The sequence below is a fragment of the Trichosurus vulpecula genome, chromosome 6, assembly GCF_011100635.1.
Source record: "Trichosurus vulpecula isolate mTriVul1 chromosome 6, mTriVul1.pri, whole genome shotgun sequence".
Taxonomy (NCBI): Eukaryota; Metazoa; Chordata; class Mammalia; order Diprotodontia; family Phalangeridae; genus Trichosurus; species Trichosurus vulpecula.
This window is the reverse complement of record NC_050578.1, coordinates 264,400,670-264,427,240: the sequence shown is the minus strand read 5'-3', so window position 1 is coordinate 264,427,240 and position 26,571 is coordinate 264,400,670. Positions and strand designations below refer to the sequence as shown.

The 26,571-nt window shown below is 37.7% G+C and overlaps 2 protein-coding genes across 2 annotated transcripts; both read left to right on the top strand.

Moving 5' to 3' along the window:
• The first annotated feature begins 1,216 nt into the window (after positions 1 to 1,216).
• Positions 1,217 to 6,265, top strand: LOC118855084 (olfactory receptor 5AL1-like). Its single transcript, XM_036765205.1, has 2 exons — positions 1,217 to 1,235; positions 5,304 to 6,265. The coding sequence occupies exon 2, from the start codon at positions 5,315 to 5,317 to the stop codon at positions 6,263 to 6,265; it is 951 nt and encodes a 316-aa protein (XP_036621100.1). The 5' UTR covers positions 1,217 to 1,235; positions 5,304 to 5,314.
• A 17,218-nt stretch (positions 6,266 to 23,483) lies between these two features.
• LOC118854225 (olfactory receptor 5AL1-like) lies at positions 23,484 to 24,425 on the top strand. The gene has a single exon (XM_036764571.1). It carries the CDS (start codon positions 23,484 to 23,486, stop codon positions 24,423 to 24,425), a length of 942 nt encoding a protein of 313 aa, XP_036620466.1.
• Positions 24,426 to 26,571: the final 2,146 nt, after the last annotated feature.

Below are 26,571 nucleotides of genomic sequence, written 5' to 3'. Positions count from 1 at the left end.
ATATAATATTAAAATGCTATTAGACATTTGTATAGTACTTTAAGTTTTATAAAACATCCCTTTTGATCCTTGTATGAATCTTATGATGGAAGTAAAATCCATTTCGTCTCCATTTTACAGGCAAGGAAACTGAGATTCAGAGAAGATAAGTGACTTGCTGGTTGCAACATAACTCATAAGCAACTGATGTGGCAAACCCATGTTTTTTAGGATTCTAAAACAAAACTTTTCACTGAGCCACGTTCTTGCTAAAGACTGAATTTACTCAGTCAACTTTGGTGTGATCAAGAAGTCAATATTCCACATTGAGGATTAAATAGACTCTTACCATATTTTCCCTTCCCTTCATTCTTTCTTTCTTTCCTCCCTCCCTTCCTTGCTTCCTTCCTACCCCCCTCCCTCCTTCCTTTCCTTCCTTCCTTCCTTGCTTTGTCCCTTCCTCCTTCCCTCCCTCCCTCCTTTCCTTCCTTCCTTTCTTCCTTCCTTCCTTCCTTCTTTCCTTCCTTCCTGTCTTATTTCTTGTTTTTAGTTTCATCTTTCTTTCCATTTATTTTGTTGTTATCATTGAATATATTATTACCTTAATTTTGCTTACTTCACATTGCATCAAGTCAAAGATCATGAGTTTACAGCTAGAAAGGAACTCAGATGCCATTTCATCCCCCCTCTTCATTTTATGGATCAGGACAATGAGACTCAAGGTCAAAGTGACTTGTCCAAGGTCACAGGTTGGCAAGTGGCAAACCCAGGATTTCAACCCAGATTTGGGAGTTCCAAATCCACAAACATGCCACTGTATCATGCTGCCTCCATCATACCCATCTTCACATTTTTAATCTTAATTCTTCATATTAGTAATTTCTCATGTCACAGTAATACTCTATTATATTCATATCTGACACTTAGTTTAGCCCTTTTCTAATAGATGGACACTTAATTTGTTTCCAGTTCTTTGCTACTTCAAAACAGTCATAGAATGAGTACCTTGGTTTATATGACATATATATCAGTAAGGCAAGATTAATGACCTGGAGGATGACTATGAACATGCCTGTATGGTTCAGAATCGCAAAGTATGAAAAACTCTCTGGGTAGAAGGCAGAGGAAGTATAATGTTTATTTAGGCACCAAAGAATCAAATCCCAGAACCAGTAATTCCAATTTGATATAGCAGTAATTGTATTCTAGAACCAGTAAGTCTATCTCTTGCCAAGGATTTGGTGAAGAGGATTTCTGATCAATAGAGTTGAACTAGATGGCATCTGAATGAGTTCTATGGTGGCAAACATTTAACAACCACTTTTCCAGAAAAAAAAAATCTTGACATATGTTTAAATTTAAATTGTATTATTAACATTTTCTCCATTACCTTCTTAAGTTTAGACAATCAACAAAGCAGTAAATCAAACCCTGATTAGTAGCTTGGCTGATTTCTGAGGTGTTAATACTCACACTAAAAAATTAACAATAGGCTCTGGAAAGCAGAGCCAAGGTGCTTCCATCATACCCCTGCCTCTGACTGATAGTCAGTGATTCTATGAACCATAATACAATGTATGAGGTGGTGTCCAAGGATTATTGTACTTCCTTTGCAAGAGAGTGCTGGAGCCAGCTCTAACCCTTCATGACACTTGATTATTAAATTATCACTGTGAACATTTTAACCTCTGAAATTGGCAATCTTGATTTATTGTTTTGCTGATTATCTAGATTTAATAAAGCATCAATAATGCAGATGGAACTTAAACGTTTGTGTGCATCCTTTTTTTTTAGACTTAGTTATTAAACATTTACTGGCCCACCGAAAAGGGGGCACCTTGGTGGCACAGAGAGTAGAGCACTGGCTCTGCAGTCAGGAGGATCTGAGTTCAAATCTGACCTCGGACACTTAACACACTAGCTGTGTGACCTTGGGGAAGTCACTCAACCCCGATTGCCGTGCCTTCCCCCCATCCAAAAAAAAAGAGATTTACTGGCACACTTTGATATTATTCTGCTAATGCTGCTTGAGCTCACCGAAAGTCCAGTAGAAAGCTAGGGAATGAAGTCATCACCAAACTAGAGGCCAGGAAACTGTAGGTTAATAATGATAACTGATATTGATACGGTACTTTAAGATTTCCAAAGAGCTTTTTATTCATTATATCATTTGACTCCATACTTCTTAGTCACAGATTTTAAAAAAAAACTGGAGTTTAAAACCAGAAAAAGAAGTATTCTTAGAGTATTTCACAATTTGCAAAATATTTCATTCATGACACAGGGAGGAAAAGTGCCACCATTTTATAAAAGAGGAAAATTCCAAAGTTTTAATGACCAGCCCAAGGCCCCATATCTGGAAGCAAGTAGAGCGTAGAAGATAAGCATTTGGAGCTGATAGGGAACCTTAAGACATAGAATGTTAGAATCAGACAGGCCCTTAGAGATGATCTAATCCAGACATTTTTAACGTGAGGCTCATAGGATGGAGATTAAGAGATTTTTAAAAAATGTATTTTGAAAAAGTATAGTTCTTCATAATCATGTATTTAACTTAATACCTTTAAAACATTGCTCTGAGAAGTGGTTCATAGACTTTACCAGATTGACAAATGATTTTGTGAAAAAAAAGTTAAGAATCCCTGCTGTAACCCTTTCATTTTGCATAGAAGTAATTGAATTTGAGGAAAGCTATGTTTGCCCCAATATCAAACTGATAATAATTAGCAAACCCAGATAGCTTCTCCTCTCTCCACCACTACACCTCAGTGCCTTTGCTTAAAATTCTTCAGTGATATAGAACTCAATACAGCACAAACCAAACAATTTCCTGGTAAGAACACATTAACTACTATCTTATGCTAAATTCCCAAGAGAAGGTCCTATTATTGTTTTCAAGAAATGTTAAATTTTAATGAGGTCTTCAGAATACTTACGATGCTTCTCATCTCCATTGCTCTCTATAATAATAGGCTGAATTCAAGGGGTCTAAAAGATTCCCAGGCCAAAGTGATGATCATGTTATTTCTATGAGAAACAATGTCTTAGGAAATAGAAACGAGTGGTAGCAGTGGCGGGGGGGGGGGGTCTGTTCTCAGACCTACTGCCTAATATCCATATAAGCCTTGTTTTGATGGACCCTTTTGACCCATGGATTATGGAGGAGTCTTTATAAAAACAGAATATAAGAAGAAATTGTAAGACTATCCATGAAAAGAGCAACCTGTGGCTTTAGGATTTGTGATGGAGCATCAAGAACACTGACTCTGGGATCACATGACCTGGGTTCAACTATCATGTGTGACACTCACTGCCTCTGTTTGACTTTAGTCAAGTCACTTAACACCAGTGGGCCTCAGTTTCTTCATCGATTAGACCAGGACTTTGGACTAGACGAGTTCTGAGGCCCTTTTCTTAGCTAGATCTGTAATTCATTGTCTTTAGGTCAGTTAAAAAAAAAGTCGAAATTCATGTTTTTCCTAAAGCATGTACCTGTGCTCCAGGTCACCTGATCCTGCAGTCTATGGGGCAAGTCCCATTGATCTTCCCACAACATCCTCACTAATCCAAGTCTCAGGGTTTATCTTTTAGATTCTCAAAGCATAGGTCCCTCTTTCCCAAATCTACCATCGTGAGTCCCATTTGTTTGGATGGCAAGATAAAGAAATGCTTTCCCCACAACAACATTGAGAGATAGCTTTCACAAATATTATCCCTTTATACAGATGAGAAAATCAAGGTTCCAAGTTGATCAAGAACTTGCTTAGTTTCACTAGCAATTATTGAAGTCAGAACTTGAACCCAAGACATCAGACTCCAATATCAGTGAACTTTCTGCTATGCCATGCTCCCTACTAAGTAGGTTTCAGAAGGGAATACATTTCAACAAGTTCTCTTTCTGTCATCTGTGGGAGAATCATTATAATTGCTTCTTCAGAGAAATTATTTTAATAATGATGTAATATAGGCATAAAATCCCAAAGGAGTCGAGATAGCTCAGACAAATGCACTTGGGTTCCCTACAGTCTCACAATCACTGGTGTTCACGATGGCTGGAAACCCTCAGGTATGTTCAACTCTGTGAGGTGTTGTTGGAGAGAGAACTAATGTATCCTTTCTTTACTGTGTTCAAAGAAAGTTCTAAGAAGGTAGAATCAGCTAGATAGAAAGAATTTTTTAACATGAAAGACGTGACAAGAAATAATTTGCCATTGTTCTGCTGTCCTATAAGGATAGATAACTCAAAATGAAATATTTTAGTTTGTAACAATCCTTTTTTGTATTTTTAGGGTTGCTTATTCATGAATTCCTTCTTTTTTCTCATCTCTTAGATTCCCATACTGTACTATAGGTACTATATACTGAAGGTTCCATACAGGATCAGAGAGAATAATTGCTATACCGAGCCAACCCTAAAATCCCTTTCTTCACTTAGCCTTGCTCTAGTTTCTTCTCATATGAGAAATTAACACCTTGTGAGAGGGTGTATGTGAGAAGAACGAAAAAAAATGCATTTTCTAATGTTTTACGTTTACAAAATATATTTTCACCTACGATCTCATTTGCTTTTTAACCAGAACCCTGTGAGGGAAGCAATGTAGTTATTATCATACTGATTTTATAGTAGTTTTCGGAAAGTAAGGTTTTAGAGAGAACAGATGGCAGGGAGAAGCCTGGAACCACATCTTATGACTCCAACTCCAGAGATACTCTATAGTATCACTTTTCAACCTCTAACCCTTAGACATTATATTTTCCCTTAATAATTTGCTAGTATTTGTCATCCAGGAATGGATGAATACTTTATTCAAAAACTTATACTTTTAGCCTGGACCACCATGTGGTATAGTGGAAAAGTCACTGGGTTTGGATTCTGAAGACCTGGTTTTGAATCTAGGATTTGTCACTTACTCCCTGTATAATCTAGGATAATTTTTCTCTATGGGTCTGTTTCCTCACCTGAGAAATGAAAGTTTTGAAGTAGGTGATTTCCAAAGTCCTTTCTGCCTCTAATTCCCATTACCTATCCCTTTCCCTTAGTGTCATGGGTAGTTTTGGATTGTTTGGAATGTAGGATGAAATCTTAAATACGCATTCATGATATTCAAATTAATTTCTTCTTTAATAGGAGGTCTGAGGATTTTTTTCCTAATAAAATTTCCATCTGGAGTAATTCTCCTTTGTGCTGAAAGATTAGTACAGTTATTAGACCTTGGCAAGTATCCCTGGACCAGGAGGCACCTTTTGGTATTCCTTTGATCACAGTCAGAGCCAAGATGATCTAGTGGACCTTTGCTCTGGTGAGTTTTGGATGTTATGCTTAAACACACATTCTATGGCCACAAGCAACCATTCTGTGCTGACTGAATTCATTCTCCTGGGACTCACAGACAGGACAGACCTCCAAGCCCTCTTATTTGGAGTTTTTCTAGTAATCTACATGATCAGTGTCATGGGAAACCTTGGTTTGATTGTCTTAATCCAGATCAGTCCTCAACTTCATACCCCCATGTACTTTTTCCTCAGTCATTTGGCTTTTGTTGACTTCTGCTATACTTCCTCTATCACTCCAAATATGCTGGTGAATTTCATGCAGGAGGTTAAAAGAATAGCCTTCTTTGCATGTGCTATCCAAGTGGGATGCTTCATCACTTTTGTCGTTTGTGAATTGTTCATTCTCTCAGTCATGGCCTATGACCGTTATGTGGCCATCTGCAACCCCTTACTCTACTCAGTTGTCATGTCTCAAAAAGCCTGTATCCCAATGGTTATCAGTACATATACTTACGGCCTGTTTGTTGGAATCCTACAGACCACTTTTACATTCCATTTGTCTTTCTGTGCCTCTAATGTAATTAATCACTTCTACTGTGACGATGTCCCTTTGGTAGCCTTGGCCTGTTCTGATACTCATGTCAAAGAAATGTTGCTGCTTGTCATTGCTGGTTTCAACACTCTTCTCTCTCTCCTAATTGTGCTCATCTCCTATGTGTTTATCCTTACTTCTATCCTGAGGATCAACTCTGCTAAGGGAAGACAGAAAGCCTTTTCTACCTGTTCTTCCCATCTGATATCCATCACCATATTTTATGGTACAGTTCTCTTCATGTACCTTCAACCCAAATCGAGTCACTCCTTGAACACTGATAAAATAGCTTCCCTATTCTACACAGTGATTATTCCCATGCTGAACCCCCTCATCTATAGCCTGAGGAACAAGAAAGTGAAAAATGCCTTGCAGAAAGTTATAAGGAAAGTAGATTCCACAACACTGCATAGTTCATAGAGCTCTCAACTTTAGTCATGAGACTAATTTTCAGTTCTTGCTTTGGAAATTTAACTATTTATATGATTGTAGGCAACCCATTTTAAATTCATTTTCTTCATCTGTGAATTGGTGGTTTTAATAATTACATTCTATACTTCCCAGGATTGATGAAAGGAAGGACCCCAGGCTCACAATGTAAGTGTCATTCTCAGCTCCTGACGATCTCGTGCCATATCCGAACTGCTGCTAAGGCCTGTTGATTTCGCCTTTTCTACAGCTCTCAAATACATCACCTTTTCTCCCCTGATACTGCCACCACTCTGGATTAGGGTCTCCTCCCCTTCTACTTGGATAATTGCAATATCCTGCTTGTAGATCTAAATACCGCAGGCCTTTCCCTACTCCAATCTATCCTCCATTCAGCTACCAAAGTGATTTTTTTTCCTAAAATATAGGTCCAATCATTACCCTTTCCCTCACTCAATAAACTCCATGGTTCCTTATCACCTTTAGGATCAAACACAATATCCTTTGTTTGTTGTTCAAAGCCATTCATGATATAACTCTTCACCCCACTCTCCCATACCTTTTCTGTCTTCCTTTACCTTACATATTCACTATCTATTCTTTGATCCAGTGACATTGGCCACCTTGTTGTTCCCTGAATAAAATACTCCAGCTCTGGGGTTTGTGCATTTTCTATAGCTGTTCCCTGTGTCCAGAATGCCCACCATCTTAATTTTTACCTCATAGTTTCCTTCGATTACCAGATGAATTCTACATTCTATAGAAAATTTTTTTCCTGACTGTCTTAATTCTATTGCCTTCTTTCTGTTGATTATATCCATTTTTTTCTGTATATAACTTGTTTGTACATATTTGTTTGCTCGTTATCTACCCCCTTTGATTGTGAACTCCTCTAGAGCAGTGGCTGTCCTTTGCCTTATCCTTGGCACTCATTATGTGCTTAATGAATGCTTACTGAGAGACTGACTGTATGAATGTGTTATTATTAGATGATCCTCGAATAAATCAATATCAAAATAACAAACAGGTCCATTTAATAAGGTATACTTGCATTCAATAAAAATTTATTTTCTATCACATGAAAGGTGCTGTGCTAGGAGTTAGATACACAGATGGTTTCATTTCAGAATATCATCATATAAATTTAAATTTTTGACATAATTTCATGGGTGGAAAAAAATAAATTGGATGCTCTACAACTACTTTGTTGATATTTTTTACTCCTCTTCTTCTATGGAGTTACTCACCCATACTGTGTACCTCACCATTGATTTCTGTATGATTTTCATTTTCAGAGTTCTTTGGAGGTAGTTGTATCCCATGTGTCAGTGATGTGTAACACCACCAATAGAATACTGACATTGAAAATATATTCTTTTAGGGGGTGTGTGGGTGAACTTTGGTGCCATTGAAGGAAGCTTGCAATTTCCTCAAGGCAATTCATTACACTCTTCCTTTTTCAGTGTTGGAACTGATTCTTTGTTCATTTGCACTGTCTGTCCTGGACATCCATCCTAATGTACAACTTCTACACATTTTCTGTTCAACTTGATGTCATAATCTGGGCAACAGATAGTCTTTATACATTTGGTCTTTTCTGCATGAACAATTAGAACCAACTCTTAGATTTCCTCCAGGAGACCTTCTGGAGTTCTGGGACTGTCAACCAAAAGCTAGAGCATCTGAAGGAACTCACCATCCAAAAGAAACCTCTTTTTAATATGTATTCTGCCTTGCATTTCCTCCATCAAAGTAGCAAATACTTTTTTATATTTTTTCCTTTGCTTTGTAAATATTTTCATATATGAGTTGTATAATTACCAGGCTAATTTGGACACTTCGACTTTCAACTGTAACAAAAAGAAAGTATAAAATAGCATAACATATTACAATATAATGATGGTTAAAACTCTCCATGTATCTGGTCCTCTGTATGCATAATCTTATTGAAACATTGTTCATATTGTTCATACTCATTTAATTGTCGATTTTTACTAATCTTCAGGCAAGTGAGTGATAGAAAAGATATTCCAGCGCTATATTGTTGTGTTTAAATGTCTAAAATTTGTAATACCCTTCTTCAAAAACCCAGAGCACTACTACTTTGTGGCAGGCATCAAAAGGAATTTAGTTGATTAAAAAAAGGGTTCTCCAACCCTTTTTGCCAGTCACTATGAAGTAGGCAACACCAGCTACACAATATGAAAGAAAATGAAGTGTGAGAGTTTTCAGGCTACATTCTTAGAATACTTTCAATTTTAGGTACCAGATTTGAGGAAGGTCATTTTAATGATCTTGAACTTGTCACATGTGCACACATATAACTACGTCCACCCTCACCCACTGTGCACATATTAAAACAATATAAAAACATACAAATAATTTTTAAAGAAATTATTTTAACACCAAAACTGCAGGAATTCAAAACTATGTGTGACCAGGGTCCAATGGAGAAATGCATGTTAGGTATAAATGAAAAAGGAGGTGGTCCAGACATATAGCAAGAGAGAATGATAAAGGAGAATGTTAAACAAATGATTAAAGTCCCACATTGGTATACTCAAAATGTGAAAAGACCTAGAAACAGGCCTCCAATTCATTGGGTATATCCCCTGGGAAGGGTTTATGGTAGGAAATGGGGAAAAAAATCAAAAAAGAAGAGGTATAGAAGCGTTGCCATCTCTGCTGCCCAAGTTTATTATGATCATATAATCTAATGGTCCCCTCTCAGTTTTTCTATCTCCATAAGGATGAAGGAACGTGGAGAAGAAATGAGCAGAGTGTTTGTCTCCACTGAGCTACCAGATCAGAAATTTTATTGAATGAATGCACAAACTCAATTTCAGATCACATATGATAGATTCTTTCCTACAGCAGATGTATAGTATCTTATGTTCCTGTTGTTCTTTATTTATTTCTGTTGATTAGTAAAGCCATACTCCTGTGCCTCACTAAAGGTATGACAGTGACCCTGGATTCTCAAAGACTACATCAGCTCATCACATGCTCAAGAAGTGACTACCAAGTTGGAAAAGCTTCAAGCACAGAGCAGGTGACAGATTGCATTTCTGTTAAATGAGAACTCCCTTAGCAAGGTCCTGAGGGTTTAACCACCACACTTACTGTAAGGTAAATTTTTTAGGCATAACTCTTAAAGACTAACTTCTGAGTTGAAGAGGCATTGCATACTGCATTAGTATGAAGTACCCTAACAAATCACAACCTTGAGCTGTGGAAGTAAGAAGATGCCACCATGCTAATTTTTATTCTTGTTTGATTTGTGCTCTCATTATGAGTGCAATACATTTCCATCTTCTTATCCTTTGTCACTCTTGCCTATGTGTTCATAAAAGTCCTCCATAATAGGACCTTTTTCTATATCTTTCAGCCATCAAATGAGTACTACGTTGGACACACGAATCAATTAAAAAAAAAACAACTGTTTATTAAGTGCCTACTATATACCAGGATTTGGGTTGGGTGTTAGGGATACAAGTATAAAGAACGAAAAATCTCTACTCATAATTAGTTTACATTCTAATGAATTATATACAAAAACAATACATAAAATACATATACTGAATAAATATAAAGTTAATGCATGTATTAATATTTGTATGTTATATGAATACATATATATTATTTTGTGCATGTATATAAAAGAATAATAATAGACAAATTTACATATAGAGATAAAGGGAGGGAGAAAAGGGAGAGTCATAGATAAATGGAGGGAGAAAGGAAAGGAAGAAGAGAGAGAATTTTTTTATTTTTAAACTGGCTACCTGTCAGGCTTAACTCCTCTCCCTACCATATTTCATATATGATAATGTCCATTAAACTGACTCCATGAAGTTCTAGACTGATATTATAACATGTTCTTAGAGCTCCCATGTACCACCCTTCCTTTGGGTAACCCACAACTAATTCTTCAGAGACTGGTATTCCATGACTCATAGATGTATGATGTTACATGAAGATCAATGAATGCTTTTAGTGAGTCCAAGTTTCTGCATCAAAGATCAGCATTCTGATAAGCATTCATTTCAGTCCCATTCTCTTTAATTGTCTACTTTGTGCAGGGCACTACATTGATAAACAGGGCTTAGGGATATACCCTGATTTGATGGCGATGATGATGCTCATAGAATGCCAAAGGATGTTCCAATGATGCATTGTCAGGCCAATCTGAAGGAATATATGCCTAGGTATAAAGGGCACAAAAGTCAGCACAAAATGGAGGCAAGCCAATAAGACCTCACAGTCACCAGGTTGCATGACCCTCCTAATAAAAGATATCTTGGAGAATTGCCTCTGCTTGCCCTTTGTTAAATTCTAAGCCCCACACTCCTCTAGTCTTAAAATGTTCTTATTACTGTAAAAGGGTGTCACACAAGTACAGATGATAATAACAGATAGAGACAGAATTAGAGATGAAGAGAGAGACTAGGAAAGAGATGGAGACACACAGAGAGACAGAGAGCTCCAAGTGAATCAGGTAAGGCTTCCAATAGGAGATGGTACAAGAGCTGAGTCTGGAAGACAACAAGGAATTCTAAGACCTATAGGTGATATTGGCCTTGGGGGACTACCTATGCAGAGGCATAGAGATGGGAGACGGAAATTGTCATTCCATCTTCTCTTTGGGGAAAAGATTCCCCAAAACATGGTTTCTATAAAGTATATTAATTTGCAATAAGTCTAGAAAATTTCTCTGATAAAGGCCCAATTTCCAAGATAAGATTATGATTAAAATTAATATGTGATTAAAATAATCAAGAATAAAAGCTATTCACTGTAGTGCCAGTGCTATACCCACATCGGCTGTGGCTGCTATGAATATGCTGGCATAGTTCTGAATTGCAAAATATAACAGACTCCCTTCATGGAAGAGAGAATCAAAACATTTATTCAAACACCAGAAAGCCAAATCCCAATACCATAAAGCCAAATCCATCAGAGCAACAAGGAAATCTATGCACATTATCAATACAGGGAGCACCACCATCCCCAAGCCTTCCCTTCATCAGGCCTTCCCCACAAAACAACTCCCTTAAGCAAAAATCGCTCCCTGTCTCAGTCACACTAGTTCCTCTGCCTGTTCTTTCTTTCCCAGCTATGACTACTCTCTCTCCCTTCCTTCTCCACCCCTTCCTGCTCCACCTTTTTGGCAAGCTCCTCCCACCAAAGGCTCATGTGACTCCAATTTCCATGTGACTCAAGCAGGTTACATGGGCCTATTAATAGATAGAAAAGATCTTCCTGTTGCATTAACCATACACTAACAATACATTCACCAATTAATTAATGGTCAAAGAAGTAAATAGGCAGCTCTAAACTTTCTATAGCTACATGAAAAAAAAGTATCATTATTAATAATTAGAGGGATGCAAATTAAAGCAACTGAGATTCTTCATGCCCATCAATTTGGCAAGGTTGACAGAAAATAACAAATATTGGAAGGGCCTGAGAAAATAAACATAGTAATATACTATCGGTGGAGTTATAAATTTATATCAACATTCTACAGAAGGAATTTATAACTAGAGCCCAAAAGTTATTTAGTTTATAAATATATATATATATATATATATATATATATATACACTTTGACTCAGTGATATACTTACTAGAAATATAACCCTCTTATGTGTGTATGTATTTGTAAATATACATACACACACATGTATTTATCTCTTTTGTGGTAGAAAAGAACTGGAAACTATTTGTGTGACCATATGGCAATTGTACAATAACTGATCAAATTATGCCATACAAATATTATGGGATGTTATTTTATCAAAAGAAATGACAAGGGAGATAGATGCTTTCAGAGACACCTGGGATTACCAGAATGAATTCATGCAGAATGGTTTGAAGAACCAAGAGAACAGTGTCTATGATCACAGCAGTGTAAAAAGGGGAAAAAAAAGACTTTGAAAGACCTAAGAACTCTGATCTGTGTAGTGACCAGCCATGATCCCAGAGGACTAGTAATGGACACTACTACTCACTTGACAAAGAAGTGATAGACTAAATGTATAGAATGAGACACACATCGTATACATGTTCAAAATGAGCATTTGCTTGGCTTGGCAACGCACGCATGTTCCAAGTTTTGTTTTGTTTTGTTTTCAGTAGGGATGGGGAGGTGTGTGGCAAAAATAAATTATTATTAATTAAAAAAAATAATTGGTAGAAGAAAAAAAAAACCTAAATTGGAGTAAAATTTTAAAGTACTTTAAATAGTAAGTTGAGAAGTTTGTATTTTATTTACTGTCATGTTGCTTCCCTACGTATGATAGCCAGCAATGGTCAAGTAATAAGTGATAATTATATCTTTATTAGTACTTTGAGGGTATTAAAAAGCATTTCCCGGGGCAGCTGGGTGGCACAGTGAGTACAGCACCAGCCCTGGAGTCAGGAGGACCTGAGTTCTAATCTGGCCTCAGACACTTGACACGTACTAGCCATGTGACCTTGGGCAAGTCACTTAATGCCAATTGCATGCCAAAAAAAAACATTTCCCTCTAACAGCCTTATGAATAAGAGCAGGTATTATGATCCTCATTTTATAGACAATACAACTGAGGTTCAGAGGAATTAATGATTTTCCCAGGGTTACAGTGTGTCAGGATTACAGCAAGTGTTATGTCCTAGATTTGAGCTAATCACCTGGCTCCAATAACTTTGCTACAATGCCTGCTGCATGCCACAGGGCATCTTTTAAAGTTAATTGGCTTTTTGTTTTCTGTGGGGCACAGTTACAATTCATTTTTTTGGCAGTGGTTCTTTTAATGATGTAATGCAAGGAAAAGATCCCAGAGGAGCTAACATTGCCTAGATAAATACATTCATGTTCCCCACTTTCTTACAACTTTTGCTGTTCACAAGGGCTACATTAACTCAGTTATGTTAAACTCTATATGGGTTTACTGAAGGTGCTTCATTGGTTTGGGGAGTGATGCCCTTATTTTTATTTCTTTTTATTTCAACTATTGACTTAGGTACAAAATCACTAATCCAATGAATGGAAGAAAATCCACCTCTGTTTTGCTGTTCTGTTAAATACTGATAATGATCATAATAATGATAATAATCTATATATAGGTTATAAAATATTAAAATGATATGAAATGTTTAAACAGTGCTTTAAGTTCTGTAAAACATCTGTTTTGATCCTTGCATGAACCTTGTGATACAAGTAAAATAGATTTTGTCTCCATTTTACAGGCAAAGAAACTGAGGTTCAGAGAAGGTAAGTGACTTGCTCTTTGGAAAATAACTCATAAGCACGTGATGTGGAATTCGGACACATGTTTCTTATGACTCTGAGGCTAACCTGCCACTGAGTGCAGTCACTGCTAAAGACTTGGAATTCTTACTTGAATTCTTAATATGAAATTTTAAATTGGGGAGAGAGAAAGAGAGAGGTGGGGGGACAGATGGAGAGAAAGAGAGAGACAATGAGACTGACAGAAATTGAGTTGTTAAAGACTTGCCATATGGGGCCAAGACTATTATACCTTCATGTCAGAGAGCGTTAGCACAGGCACTGTCAGAAGTGTTTTTGTGTGTGTGTGTGTGAAAGTATAAGGTAAGATAGATGTCTTCTCTAGAACAACCAATCGGTTTACAAAACACATTTTTATGTTTCTCTTAACTTATCCTCAAAAATATCCCATCAGGGAAGCAGAACAAATAGGATGCGTCTCAGTTTCCTCCCTTGTACACTGGGATCAAAATAGGATTAGTGACCTGTTCAGACTAAGTGGTAAAAATACTCATAGTTCAATATTTATCCCCATCACAGTATCTTAGCCTTCAATATCAAGGATGTACCCTCACACATTATACTTTCCCTTAAAAAATTGTTACATATTTATCAGCCATGAATTGATCCAAATCAATAGGTTTTTTTGAGTCATTAACAATTTTGGTAGTTTGGAAAAGGCTATGGATCTTTTCTCAGAATGATGATTTAGTTGCATAAAATAAAATATATGAGATTAGAAAAGGAAACCAATTATATTGAAATAGTTATCAGCATATATGAACCCACATGTACATTATTTCTATTAAAATTCAGTAAGGGGGGGGAAGGGTGGAGCCAAGATGGCGCCTGGAAAGCAGGGACTAGCTTGACCTCCCTGCCAAGTCCCTCCAAAAACCTATAAAAAATGGCTCTGAAGCAATTCTAGAACGGCAGAACCCCCAAAACAGCAGAGAAAAGCAGGGCTCCGGCCCAGGACAGCCTGGATGGTCTCTGGGTGAGGTCTATCCCACACGGAGCTGGGAGCTGGGAGCTGGGAGCTGGAAGCCTGGAGGGGAGCAGAGCAGAGCCCAGTGTGAGCAGCGCGGACCAACCAGACCAGGAGCCGGGCGGAGGGAGCCCTAGCACACTGAATCAGTGAGCTGCAGCAGTTACCAGACTTCTCAATCCACAAACACCAAAGACAGTGGAGAAGGTTAGTGGGAAAAGCTGTGGGAGTGGAAGGAGTTCCAGGTTTGGCTACCAGCCCCGGGGGCAGCAGAGGTGGAGCAGCTACAGCTGTTGTTGCTTCCGGCCCCAGGCCCACCTGGTGGGAGGAATTAAGTGGCGGATCACAGCAGGAGTGCACAGCCTGCTGAAGATCTAAGCGCAGTCCAGGTTGGGGGTTCTTGGAGAAGGAGCAGTGCTGGTGTGGCAGAGCTGGCACATTCTCCCCCAAACGTGGAACATAGAACTCTTTAGTCTACAACAGTCATACCCTGCTGAAAAACTCAAGGGTAAAGTTAGTTGGTTGGGAATATGGCCAGGCAGTGAAAACACACCCAGATTCAGTCTCAGAGTTTGGATTCTTTCCTTGGTGACAAAGAAGACCAAAACATACAGACAGAAGAAGTTAACAAAGTCAAAGAGCCTACAACAGAAACCTCCAAGAAAAACATGAACTGGTCCCAGGCCATGGAAGAGCTCAAAAAGGATTTGGAAAAGCAAGTTAGAGAAGTAGAGGAAAAATTGGGAAGAGAAATGAGAAGGATGCAAGAAAATCATGAAAAACAAGTCAATGACTTGCTAAAGGAGACCCAAAAAAATACTGAAAAATACACCGAAGAAAACAACACCTTAAAAATAGACTAACTCAAAAGGCAAAAGAGCTCCAAAAAGCCAATGAGGAGAAGAATGCCTTGAAAGGCAGAATTAGCCAAATGGAAAAGGAGGTCCAAAAGACCACTGAAGAAATTACTACTTTAAAAATTAGATTGGAGCAAGTGGAAGCTAGTGACTTTATGAGAAATCAAGATATTATAAAACAGAACCAAAGGAATGCAAAAATGGAAGACAATGTCAAATATCTCATTGGAAAAACCACTGACCAGGAAAACAGATCCAGGAGAGATAATTTAAAAATTATTGGACTACCTGAAAGCCATGATGAAAAAAAGAGCCTAGATATCATCTTTCAAGAAATTATCAAGGAGAACTGCCCTGATATTCTAGAGCCACAGGCCAAAATAGAAATTGAAGGAATCAATCGATTGCCTCCTCAAATAGATCCCAAAAAGAAATCTCCTAGGAATATTGTCACCAAATTCCAGAGCTCCCAGATCAAGGAGCAAATAATACAAGCAGCCAGAAAGAAACAATTTGAGTATTGTGGAAACCCAATCAGAATAATCCAAGATCTGGCAACTTCTACATTAAGAGATGGAAGGGCTTGGCATACAATATTCCGGAGGTCAATGGAGCTAGGATTAAAACCTAGAATCACCTACCCAGCAAAACTGAGTATCATGCTCCAAGGCAAAATACCGATTTTCAATAAAATAGAGGACTTTCAAGCTTTCTCAGTGAAAAGACCAGAACTGAATAGAAAATTTGACTTTCAAACACAAGAATCAAGACAAGCATGAAAAGGTAATCAAGAAACAGAAATTGCAAGGGACTTACTAAAGTTGAACTGTTTTGTTGACATTCCTACATGGAAAGATGACGAGTATGATTCATGAGACCTCAGTATTAGGGTAGCTGAAGGCAATATGCATACATATATGTTTATGTATATATATATGGGTGAATGTGTATGTATGTATATATCTATGTGTGTGTGTGTGTGTGTGTGTGTACATATATATATATATATATATATATATATATATATATATATATATGGGGAGAGAGAGAGAGAGAGAGAGAGAGAGAGAGAGAGAGAGAGAGAGGACACAGGGTGAGTTGAAGATGAAGGGAAGATATCTAAAAGAAATAAAATCAAATTAAGGGATGAGAGAGGAATATATTGAGAGACAGAGATAGGGAGAGATAGAATGGGGTGGATTATCTCGCATAAAGGTGGCAAGAGGAAGCAGTTCTGTGGGAGGAGGGAAGAGGGCAGGTGAGAGTGGAATGAGTGAATCTTGCTCTCATCAGATTTGGCCTGAGGAGGGAATACCATACATCCTCAATTGGGTATCTTACCCCACAGGAAAGAAGAGGGAAGAAGATAAAAAAGGGGGGGATGATGGAGGGGAAGGAAGATGGGGGTGGAGATAATCAAAAACAAATACTTTCAAAAGAGGCAAGATCAAGGGAGAAAATTCAATAAAGGGGGATGGGTTGGGAAGGAGCAAAATATAGTCTTTCACAACATGAGTATTGTGGAAGGGTTATACATAATGATACACATGTGGCCTATGTTGAATTGCTTGACTTCTTGGGGAGAGTGGGTGGGAAGGGAGGAGGGGGGAGAATTTGGAACTCAAAGTTTTTAAAAACAGACATTCAAAAACAAAACAAAAAAAAGTTTTTGCATGCAACTAGAAAACAAGATACACAGGCAATGGGGAGTAGAAATTTACCTTGCCCTACAAGAAAGGAAGGGAAAAGGGGATGGGAGGGGAGTGGGGTGACAGAAGAGAGGGCCGACTGGGGAAGAGGGCAACCAGAATATATGCCATCTTGGAGTGGGGGGGAGGGTAGAAATGGGGAGAAAATTTGTAATTCAAACTCTTGTGAAAACCAATGCTGAAAACTAAATATGTTAAATAAATAAATTAAATTAAAAAAAATTCGGTAACAGGAAAACTTAGGCATGTTTCTCCTAGCATTAACAGTGACGCATATAACTTTTAACAAAGTGGGTCAGACTGGCCCCACAGTAAGAACAGTGACCCCCATGAGAAGGGAAAGACCGTTTTTATTGAGAGCCAAGAAAGCAGGATATCAGGTAGTTGGGGAGATTTACAATTGGCTGCAGCTGCGAAAAATGGGTTGCCCTTCAGGTGTGACAGATTATTCCTTTCTTTGACAATAAAGGAATGTAAATTGCTATATGGGCCTCAAGTGCCATTACCAATCTTGCCTAGAAAATCAGAAGCACTTAAATCAGGACCATCCAGTTAGTCATCCTTTTGGGGAGATCAAAGAACCCCTAATGCATAAGGACAAACAAAGGCAAAAGAATTGTCTACAGGAGGGGGCTCAGGTTAAGCTTGGTTAATTTTTAAAATTAACTAATTTATTTTTAGTTTTCAACATTCACTTCAATAATTCTTAAATTTTCGCCACCTTCCTCCCTTCTCTACTCTCCAAGATGGCATGCAATCTGATATAGGCATTACATATACATTCTTTTTTTTATTCCATACTTTATTGTTTAATATGTTTTTAGTTTTCAGCATTGATTTCCAAAGATTTTGAGTTACAAATTTTCTCCCCATTTCTACCCTCCCCCACTCCAAGATGACATATATTCTGATTGCCCCATTCCGCAGTCAGCCCTCCCTTCTGTCACCCACCTCCCCCTTCCCCCCCATCCCTTTTCCCCTTACTTTCTTGCAGGGCAAGATAGATTTCTTTGCCCCATTACTGGTATATCATATTTCCCAGTTGCATGTAAAAAGAACTTTGTTTTTTGTTGCATCTTCTTTTAAAACTTTGAATTCCAAATTCTCTCCCCTCTTCCCTCCCCACCCACTCTCCCTAAGAAGGCAAGCAATTCATCATAGGCCACAGATGTATCATTATGTAAAACACTCCCATAAATTGTCATTTTGTGAAAGACTAACTATATTTCCCTTCATCCTATCATGTCCCCCTTTATTCAGTTTCCTCCCTTGACCTGTCCCTTTTCAAAAGTGTTGGCTTTTGATTACTTCTTCCCCTTATCTGCCCTCTCTTCTATCATGCCCCCTTTCTTAACCCCTTCCTCTTACTTTCATGTGGGGTAAAATACCCAATTGAGTGTGTATGTTATTCCCTCCCCAAGTCAAATCTGATGAGAGCAAGATTCACTCATTCTCCCTCACCTGCCCCCTCTTACCTTCCAATGAACTGCTTTTTCTTGCCATTTTTATGTAAAATAATTTACCTCATTCTATCTCTCCCTTTTCCCCTCTCTCACTATATTCCTCTCTCATCCCTTAATTTGATTTTATTTTTTAAATATCATCCCTTTATATTCAACACACACTGTGCCCTCTCTCTCTCTCTCTCTAAATATATATATATATATATATATATATATATATATATATATATATGTATGTATGTATGTATGTATGTATGTATGTATATTCCCTTCAACTACCCTAATTCTGAGAAAAGTCTTGTGAATTACACACATCATCTTTCCAGGTAGGAATGTAAGCAAAACAGTTCTACTTTAGTAAGTCCTTTATGATTTCTCTTTCTTGTTTACCCTTTCATGCTTCTCTTGATTCTTGTATTTGAAAGTCAAATTTTCTATTCAGCTCTGGTCTTTTCACTGAGAAAGCTTGAAAGTCTTCTATTTTATTGAAAATCCATATTTTGCCTTGGAGCATTATACTCAATTTTGCTGGGTAGGTGATTCTTGGTTTTAATCCTAACTCCTTTGACCTCTGGAATATCATATTCCAAGTCCTTCAATCCATTAATGTAGAAGCTGCTAGATCTTGGGTTATTCTGATTGGGTTTCCACAATACTCAAATTGTTTCGTTCTGGCTGCTTGCAGCATTTTCTCCTTGATCTGGGAGCTCTGGAATTTGGTGACAATATTCCTAGGAGATTTCTTTTTGGGATCTTTTTTCAAGAGGCAATCGGTGTATTCTTTCAATTTCTATTTTGGCCTGTGGCTCTAGAATATCAGGGCAGTTCTCCTTGATAATTTCTTGAAAGATGATATCTAGGCTCTTTTTTTCATCATGGCTTTCAGGTAGTCCAATAATATTTAAATTACCTCTCCTGGATCTATTTTCCAGGTCAGTTGTTTTTCCAATGAGATATTTCACATTGTCTCCCATTTTTTTCATTCCTTTGGTTCTGTTTTATAATCTATTGATTTCTCATAAAGTCACTAGCTTCCACTTGCTCCAATCTAACTTTTAAGGTGGTATTTTCTTCAGTGGTTTTTTGGACCTCCTTTTCCATTTCCATTACCATTTTGCCTTTCAAGGTATTCTTCTCCTCATTGGCTTTTTGGAGCTCTTTTGCCGTTTTAGTCAGTCTATGTTTTAAGGTGTTATTTTCTTCAATATTTTTCTGGGTCTCCTTTAGCAAGTTGTTGACTTGTTTTTCATGGATTTTTTTGTGTCACTCTCATTTCTCTTCTCAATTTTTGCTCTACTTCTCTTACTTGCTCTTCCAAATCCTTTTTGAGGTCTTGCATGGCCTGAGACCAATTCATATTTTTCTTGGAGGCTTTTGATGTAGGCTCTTTGACTTTGTTGACTTCTTCTGGCTGTATGTTTTGATCTTCTTTGTCACCAAAGAAAGATTCCAAAGTCTGAGTCTGAATCTGAATCTGTTTTCAATGCCTGTTTATGTTCCCAGCCAACTACTTGACCTTTGAGCTTTTTGTCAGGGTATGACTGCTTGTGGAGTAGAGAGTACTTCGTCCCAAGCTTAAGGGGATGTGCTGCTGTTTTCCGTGCTACTTCTATACAGCAAACTCTGCCACACCATTGCTCCTCCTCCCCCAAGAACTGCCAACCGGGACTGCGACCCAGATCCAAGCAAGCTCTGCACTCCTGATCCAATCTACCACTTAATTCCTCCCACAGGGTGGGCCTGGGTCTGGAAGGAACCGCAGTTAGAGCTCTGGAAGTAGCCCCAGAGCTGCACCACTTCCGCACCGCTGGGGCTAGAGCTGCCCATGCACTCCTTTCACTCTAGAAATTTTTCCACTAACCTTCTCTGTTGTCTTTGGTGTTTGTGGGTTGAGAAGTCTGGTAACTGCCACAGCTCAATAATTCAGGGCCCTACTGCCTGGTTAGCCCAGCTCCCAGTCAGGTTGGTCCTGGAGCAGCCCAAGCTGGGCTGTGCTTCACTCCGCTCCCAGCTCTGTGCACGATAGACCTTACCCAGCAACCATCCAGGCTGTCCTGGGCTGGAGCCCTGCTTCCCTCTGCTATTTTGTGGGTTCTGCAGCTCTAGAATTTGTTCAGAGCCATTTTTTACAGGTATTTGAAGGGACCTGGGGTAGAGCTTTTGGAAGTCCCTGCTTTCCATCCACTGTCTTGGCTCCACTCCCTCTAAATCCTACATATACATTCTTATTAAACATATTTTCACATTAGTTATGTTGTATAGAAGAATTAGAAAGAATGGGAGGAAAAATAAGAAAGAAAACAAAACAAAACAAAAAAGAGAGCAAATAGGATGCTTCGATCTGCACTCAGACTCCATATTTCTTTCCTGGATGTGGATGGAATTTTCCATCATGAATCTTTTGGAGTTGTTTTAGGTCCTTGCATTGCTGAGAAGAGCTATCAAAGTCAGTCATCACACAATTTTGCTGTTACCATACACAATGCTCTCCTGGTTCTGCTCACTTCACTCAGCATTAGTTCATACAAATCTTCCCAGGTTTTTTTGAATACATTATATTCATGTACTACAACTTGTTCAGCAATTCTCCAGTTGATGGGCATCCCCTCAATTTCCAGTTCTTGGCCACCAAAAAAAGGAGCTGCTATAATATTTTTGTATATGTGGATCTTTTTCCCATATTTGTGATCTCTTTGGGATAAGGTCCTAGAAATGGTATTGCTGGGTCAAAAGGTATGAACATTTTTAAAACCCTTTTGGTGTAGTTCCAAATTGCTCTCCAGAATGGTTGGATCAGCTCACACCTCTACCAACAATGAATTAGTGTTCCAACTTTCCTACATCTTCTCCAACATCTATTATTTTCATGTTTTGTCATGTTATCCACTCTGATAGGTGTGATGGGGTACCTCAGAGTTGTTTTGGTTTGCATCTTTCTGATCAATAGTGATTTAGAGTATTTTTTCATACGATTACAGATATCCTTAATTCCTTCCTTGGAAAGGAATTCATATCCTTTGATCATTTCTCAATTGGGGAATGACTCATAAATTTGCCTCAGTTCTCTATATATTGTAGAAATGAGGACTTTGTCAGAGACACTGGTTATAAAATTCTTTCCCAGTTTTCTGCTTCCCTCTTTATCTGGGTTGCACTGTCTTTGTTTATGAAAAAAACTTTTCAATATAATGTAATAAAAATAATCCATTTTGCATTTCATATTGTTCTCTCTCTGTTGTTTGGTCATAAATTCTTCCCTTCTCCATAAATCTAACAGTTAAACTATTGCTTTCTCTCCTAATTTGCTCACGGTATCAGCCTTTATATCTAAATCATGTACCCATTTGGACTTTATTTTGGTATACAGTGTAAGATGTTTGTCTATGCTCAGTTTCTTCCGCACTATTTTCAAATTTTCCCAGCAATTTTTTGTCACATGGTGAGTTCTTATCTCAGAAGCTGGGGTCTTTGGGTTTATCAAAGAGTAGGTAGCTATAGTCATTGACTACTGTGTTTTGTGTTCCTAACATATTCCACTGATCACCACTCTATTTCTTAGCCAGTACCAAGTACTTTTGATGATTGCTACTTTATAACACAATTTAAGATCTGGTATGCCTTGACCACCTTCCCTAGCACTTGTTTTCATTAATTCTCTTGATATTATGGACCTTTTGTTCTTCTACATGAATTTTGTTATTATTTTTTCTAGCTCCAAAAAATGATTTTTGGTAGTTTTATTGGTATGGCACTGAATAAATTAATTTAGGGAGAATTGTCATTTTGTTTATATTAGCTCAGCCTACCCACGAGCAACTGATGTTTTTTTTTTCCTAATTATTCATATCTAACTTTATTTGTGTGAAAAGTGCTTGGTCGGTTCTTTACAAATAACAAACTGAAGTTCCAGACTAAACTGACTAGCAAGCAAATATCCCAGGGGCTAATTACGGGAATTATAACCTCATTCCCTTTCAATCACAGCTTAAATCCAATTCTGACTGCATTTTTGGGCAAAATGAGTTCAAGCTGATCATCATAAAAATTAGTATAGTATAATATCCATTACATTCTAAAATAAATACAGTAGAAATCAGAGGTAATATTAATTTCTATCTTTTCATAAAATGTATATACATATATGTGTATATACGCATATGCTCATGGACTCCAAGTTAGGAAACAACTAAATAGCTGATTCAAACAGTTTCTCTTTCAGTCTCTGTCACTCCAAGGAGAGGCAAAAAAGGTATTAGAATTTGAGTCCCAGTGATCTTGGCTCAAATACCACACCTGCTTTTTGCTATTGAACAAATGTTAGTGTAATGTTTTAAATGTCTGAACTTTCTTAATCTGTAATATGAGTGGGTGGGACTGCATGATAGCTAAAATCCTTTCCATTTCTGACATCTATTTCTCAACAATGGGAAGTTTCTTAACAGCCAGATTGTGGTTCAGAATGGCATCGAGTACTTTTATAAGAAAACTTATAGCTCCTCTTTCTCTCTCTCTCTCTCTCTCTCTCTGTCTTTTCTCTCTTTCTTCTATATATACATTCTCTCTCTTCATATATGTGTGTGTACATGCATACGCATATATTCCATATATATTCTATATATACCTTCTCTCTCCTCTTTCTCTCTCTCTCCCCCCATCCCTCCCTCTATTTCTTTTCTTTCTTTCTATTCCTCTCTGTCTTTCTTCCTTCTTTCCTTTCTTTTCTTTCTTTCCTTCTACAGGTGACTTGAAAAGATACCTGACTGAAAGGTCTTCATGGAGTAAATTGCCTAGGGTTGAAATGCAGAAAACAGCTCTCTGTCCAGCTAAAGAGAGTTGACTAGGAGGCATATCTTGATATCCCCTGGACTCTAACAAAAACCAGGATAACTTAGCATTCTCTTTCTCTACTGAGCCATTCTATGGCTAAAAGCAACCACTCAATGCTGACTGAGTTTATTCTTCTAGGCCTTACAGATAATATAGAGCTCCAGCCTTTCCTCTTGGGTCTCTTTCTAATGATTTATGTGATCAGTGCTATGGGAAACCTTGGATTGATTGTTTTAATCCAGATCAGTCCTCAACTTCACACCCCTATGTACTTTTTCCTTAGTCATCTGGCTTTTGTTGACTTCTGCTACACTTCCTCTATCACCCCAAACATGCTGGTGAACTTCATGCAAAAGGTTAAAAGGATATCCTTCGTTGGATGTGCCACTCAGATGTGCTGTTTCATTACATTTGTCGTTTGTGAGGTCTTCCTCCTGTCAGTCATGGCCTATGACCGCTATGTTGCCATCTGCAATCCCCTACACTATACATTACTCATGTCTCAAAAAGCCTGTATTCCAATGGTTGCAACCACTTATACTTATGGCTTGTGTGTTGGAATCCTACAGACCATTGTTACATTCCACTTATCCTTTTGTGCCTCTAATGTAATTAATCACTTTTATTGTGACGATGTTCCTTTGGTTGCCTTGGCCTGTTCTGATACTTATATTCAAAGGCTACTGATATTTATCTTTGCTGGTGTCAACACACTGCTTTCTCTGCTGATTGTCCTAGTCTCTTACCTATTCATCCTCTTTGCCATCCTGAGGATGAATTCTGCTAAAGGGAAACAGAAGGCTTTCTCAACTTGTGCTTCTCATATGGTCTCCCTCATCATGTTTTATGGAACAGTAATCTTCACTTATCTGAAACCCAAATCAAACCATTCCTGGGATATTGATAAGGTAACCTCTGTATTCTACACAGTAATGATCCCTATGTTGAACCCTTTCATCTACAGTCTTAGGAACAAGGAGGTGAAAAGTGCCCTACAAAAAGTTTTGGGAAAAGTGTGTTCCAAGATAAAATAGATTATACTACAATTAACAAATACATTAAATTTAGAACTCTATAAATCAAGTCAATCTTTTTTTTAATGTACTTTCTAGGATCAAGGTACTTTGACAGATATAAGGAAGCAATGGTGATTTCTTTAAAAAAAGAACTCAAGTCAATCAAATTTAATATTTAATTACCTAATGAATAATTAATTAATTAAGATAAGTGAAGTAGATAGTTGAATAGTTTTCACTGTTCAGATCAAAGGTTCTTAATTTAGAATTAAGAGAAAAAAACTGCCATCATATTATAGCTGAGGGAAGTTCCAAAGTTTCAGTGACCAACCCAATGCCCTATATCTAGAAACAATTAGGGGTGGGCCTTAGAAGCTAAGATTCTGGAGCTACTATGAACCTTAAAGCATAGAATATTAGAGCCAGACAGGACCTTAGAGATCACCTAATCCTGGGATTCTTAAGGAAACGTTCATAGAATAGATTTTAAGGGCTCCTTGCTTTTTTAAAATATATTCTGAAAAATACAGTTTTTGGCAATCTTATGGATTTTATTTTATATGTTTAAAATATTATTCTAAGAAGTGGTTTAGCAGAACAAAGATAAATTATTTCTTGTCACATCATAATTTGTCTTTGTTCTGTTTTCCTTGATGCAACTAATCATGTTGTCCCACCCCCTTAATGCTGTCTACCTAGTAACCAATGACATCGTCTTTTCCACCTACCCAACTCTGTTCTTTGTTCTGTACTTCCCTAAAAATTATAAGAAGTATTTTCAGACCCAAAGCAGTGTCTTAGCTTTGCTGGGGAAACTAAATTATTGATAAATTAGAACTTTAACAATAAATTCAATATACTAAAACATTTGTGCCCAGTTTACATTAATTTCAGTTGCAACATTATGCTACACAGTGATCATTCCCATGCTGAACTCTCTCATTTCTTCATCCTGAGGAACAGAGAGGCAAAAATGCCTTGCAGAAAGTTTTGAGGAGAGTGAGTTCTAGAACACAACATAGTTCATAGTGTTCTGGACTTTTAAGCAAGAGACTACGGTTTAAATTTTTCTTTAGACACAAACTCTGTGATTGTAGGCAAGACATTTTTAACTCTCAGAATCTCATTTCCTTCATTTGTAAATTGAAAGTTTTAATACTTGCACTACACACTTCAAGGGGTTGTTGTAAGGAAGATGCTATTTAAATGTGTCACTCAACAATCACTATGTGAATTTATCTCAAAAAAACAAATAGCTCAGTTTAATAGTGCATCCTTGGATTCAATAAATATTTGTTCAATTTTAATAATGAAGGTACAGTGCTACATATTAATGATACAAATAAAATTTCATGTTCAATCATAAACATTAGATTAAGCTGAAAAGTTCTGGCTAGAAAGTCATTTTCAAGTCAGCAAGCATTTATTTAGCTCCTACTTTGTGCCATGCACTATTCTAAGGACTAGAGGTACAAAAAGGCAAAAGTCCTCAAACAAAAAACAATCCCTGCTCTCAAGGAGCTCACACTTTAATGAAGAATATGATATGCAGATGACTATATGCAAACAATATCTATCTCTTATCTATATGCATGTGTCTACTTCTCTCTCTATGTCTGTATCTCTATAAAGGGTAAGTTGGACATAATTATAGAAGAAAGTCACTAACATTAATCTAATCATAGAAGGTTAGATATTTATTTAGACTTGAAGGAAACCAGGGATGCCAGGAGATGGAGATGAGGAGGGAGAGAACTTCCACCATGGGCGTACAGCCAAGGGAAATGCACAGGAGACATGGCTATACACCAGGGATCATCTGTAGATTATCAAACAAGTTGAGAAGAGATTCACTTGAGAGGATTTGAGCAAGTGTCACATTTCACCACCCCTTTGAGGAATAAACTTGGGACTGAGCTGAGGCAGAGAAAGGTGATATTGATGAGAACCATGACTTTATTGGAAATTAGAGCTGAAGATGCGGATTGAAATATAGGCTGGGAAAAAAGAGATTGGCTTTCTTCCCAACTTCCCCTCTTGATGCCTGTCTATACACAGACACTATAATAGAACCTGCTATTTTGTTACCCAAATGTTTCCAGTAAACTGAATTTTGCCTCAACCATAAAGAAAGTGAGGGCTAACTGGAGATAGAGATAAATGA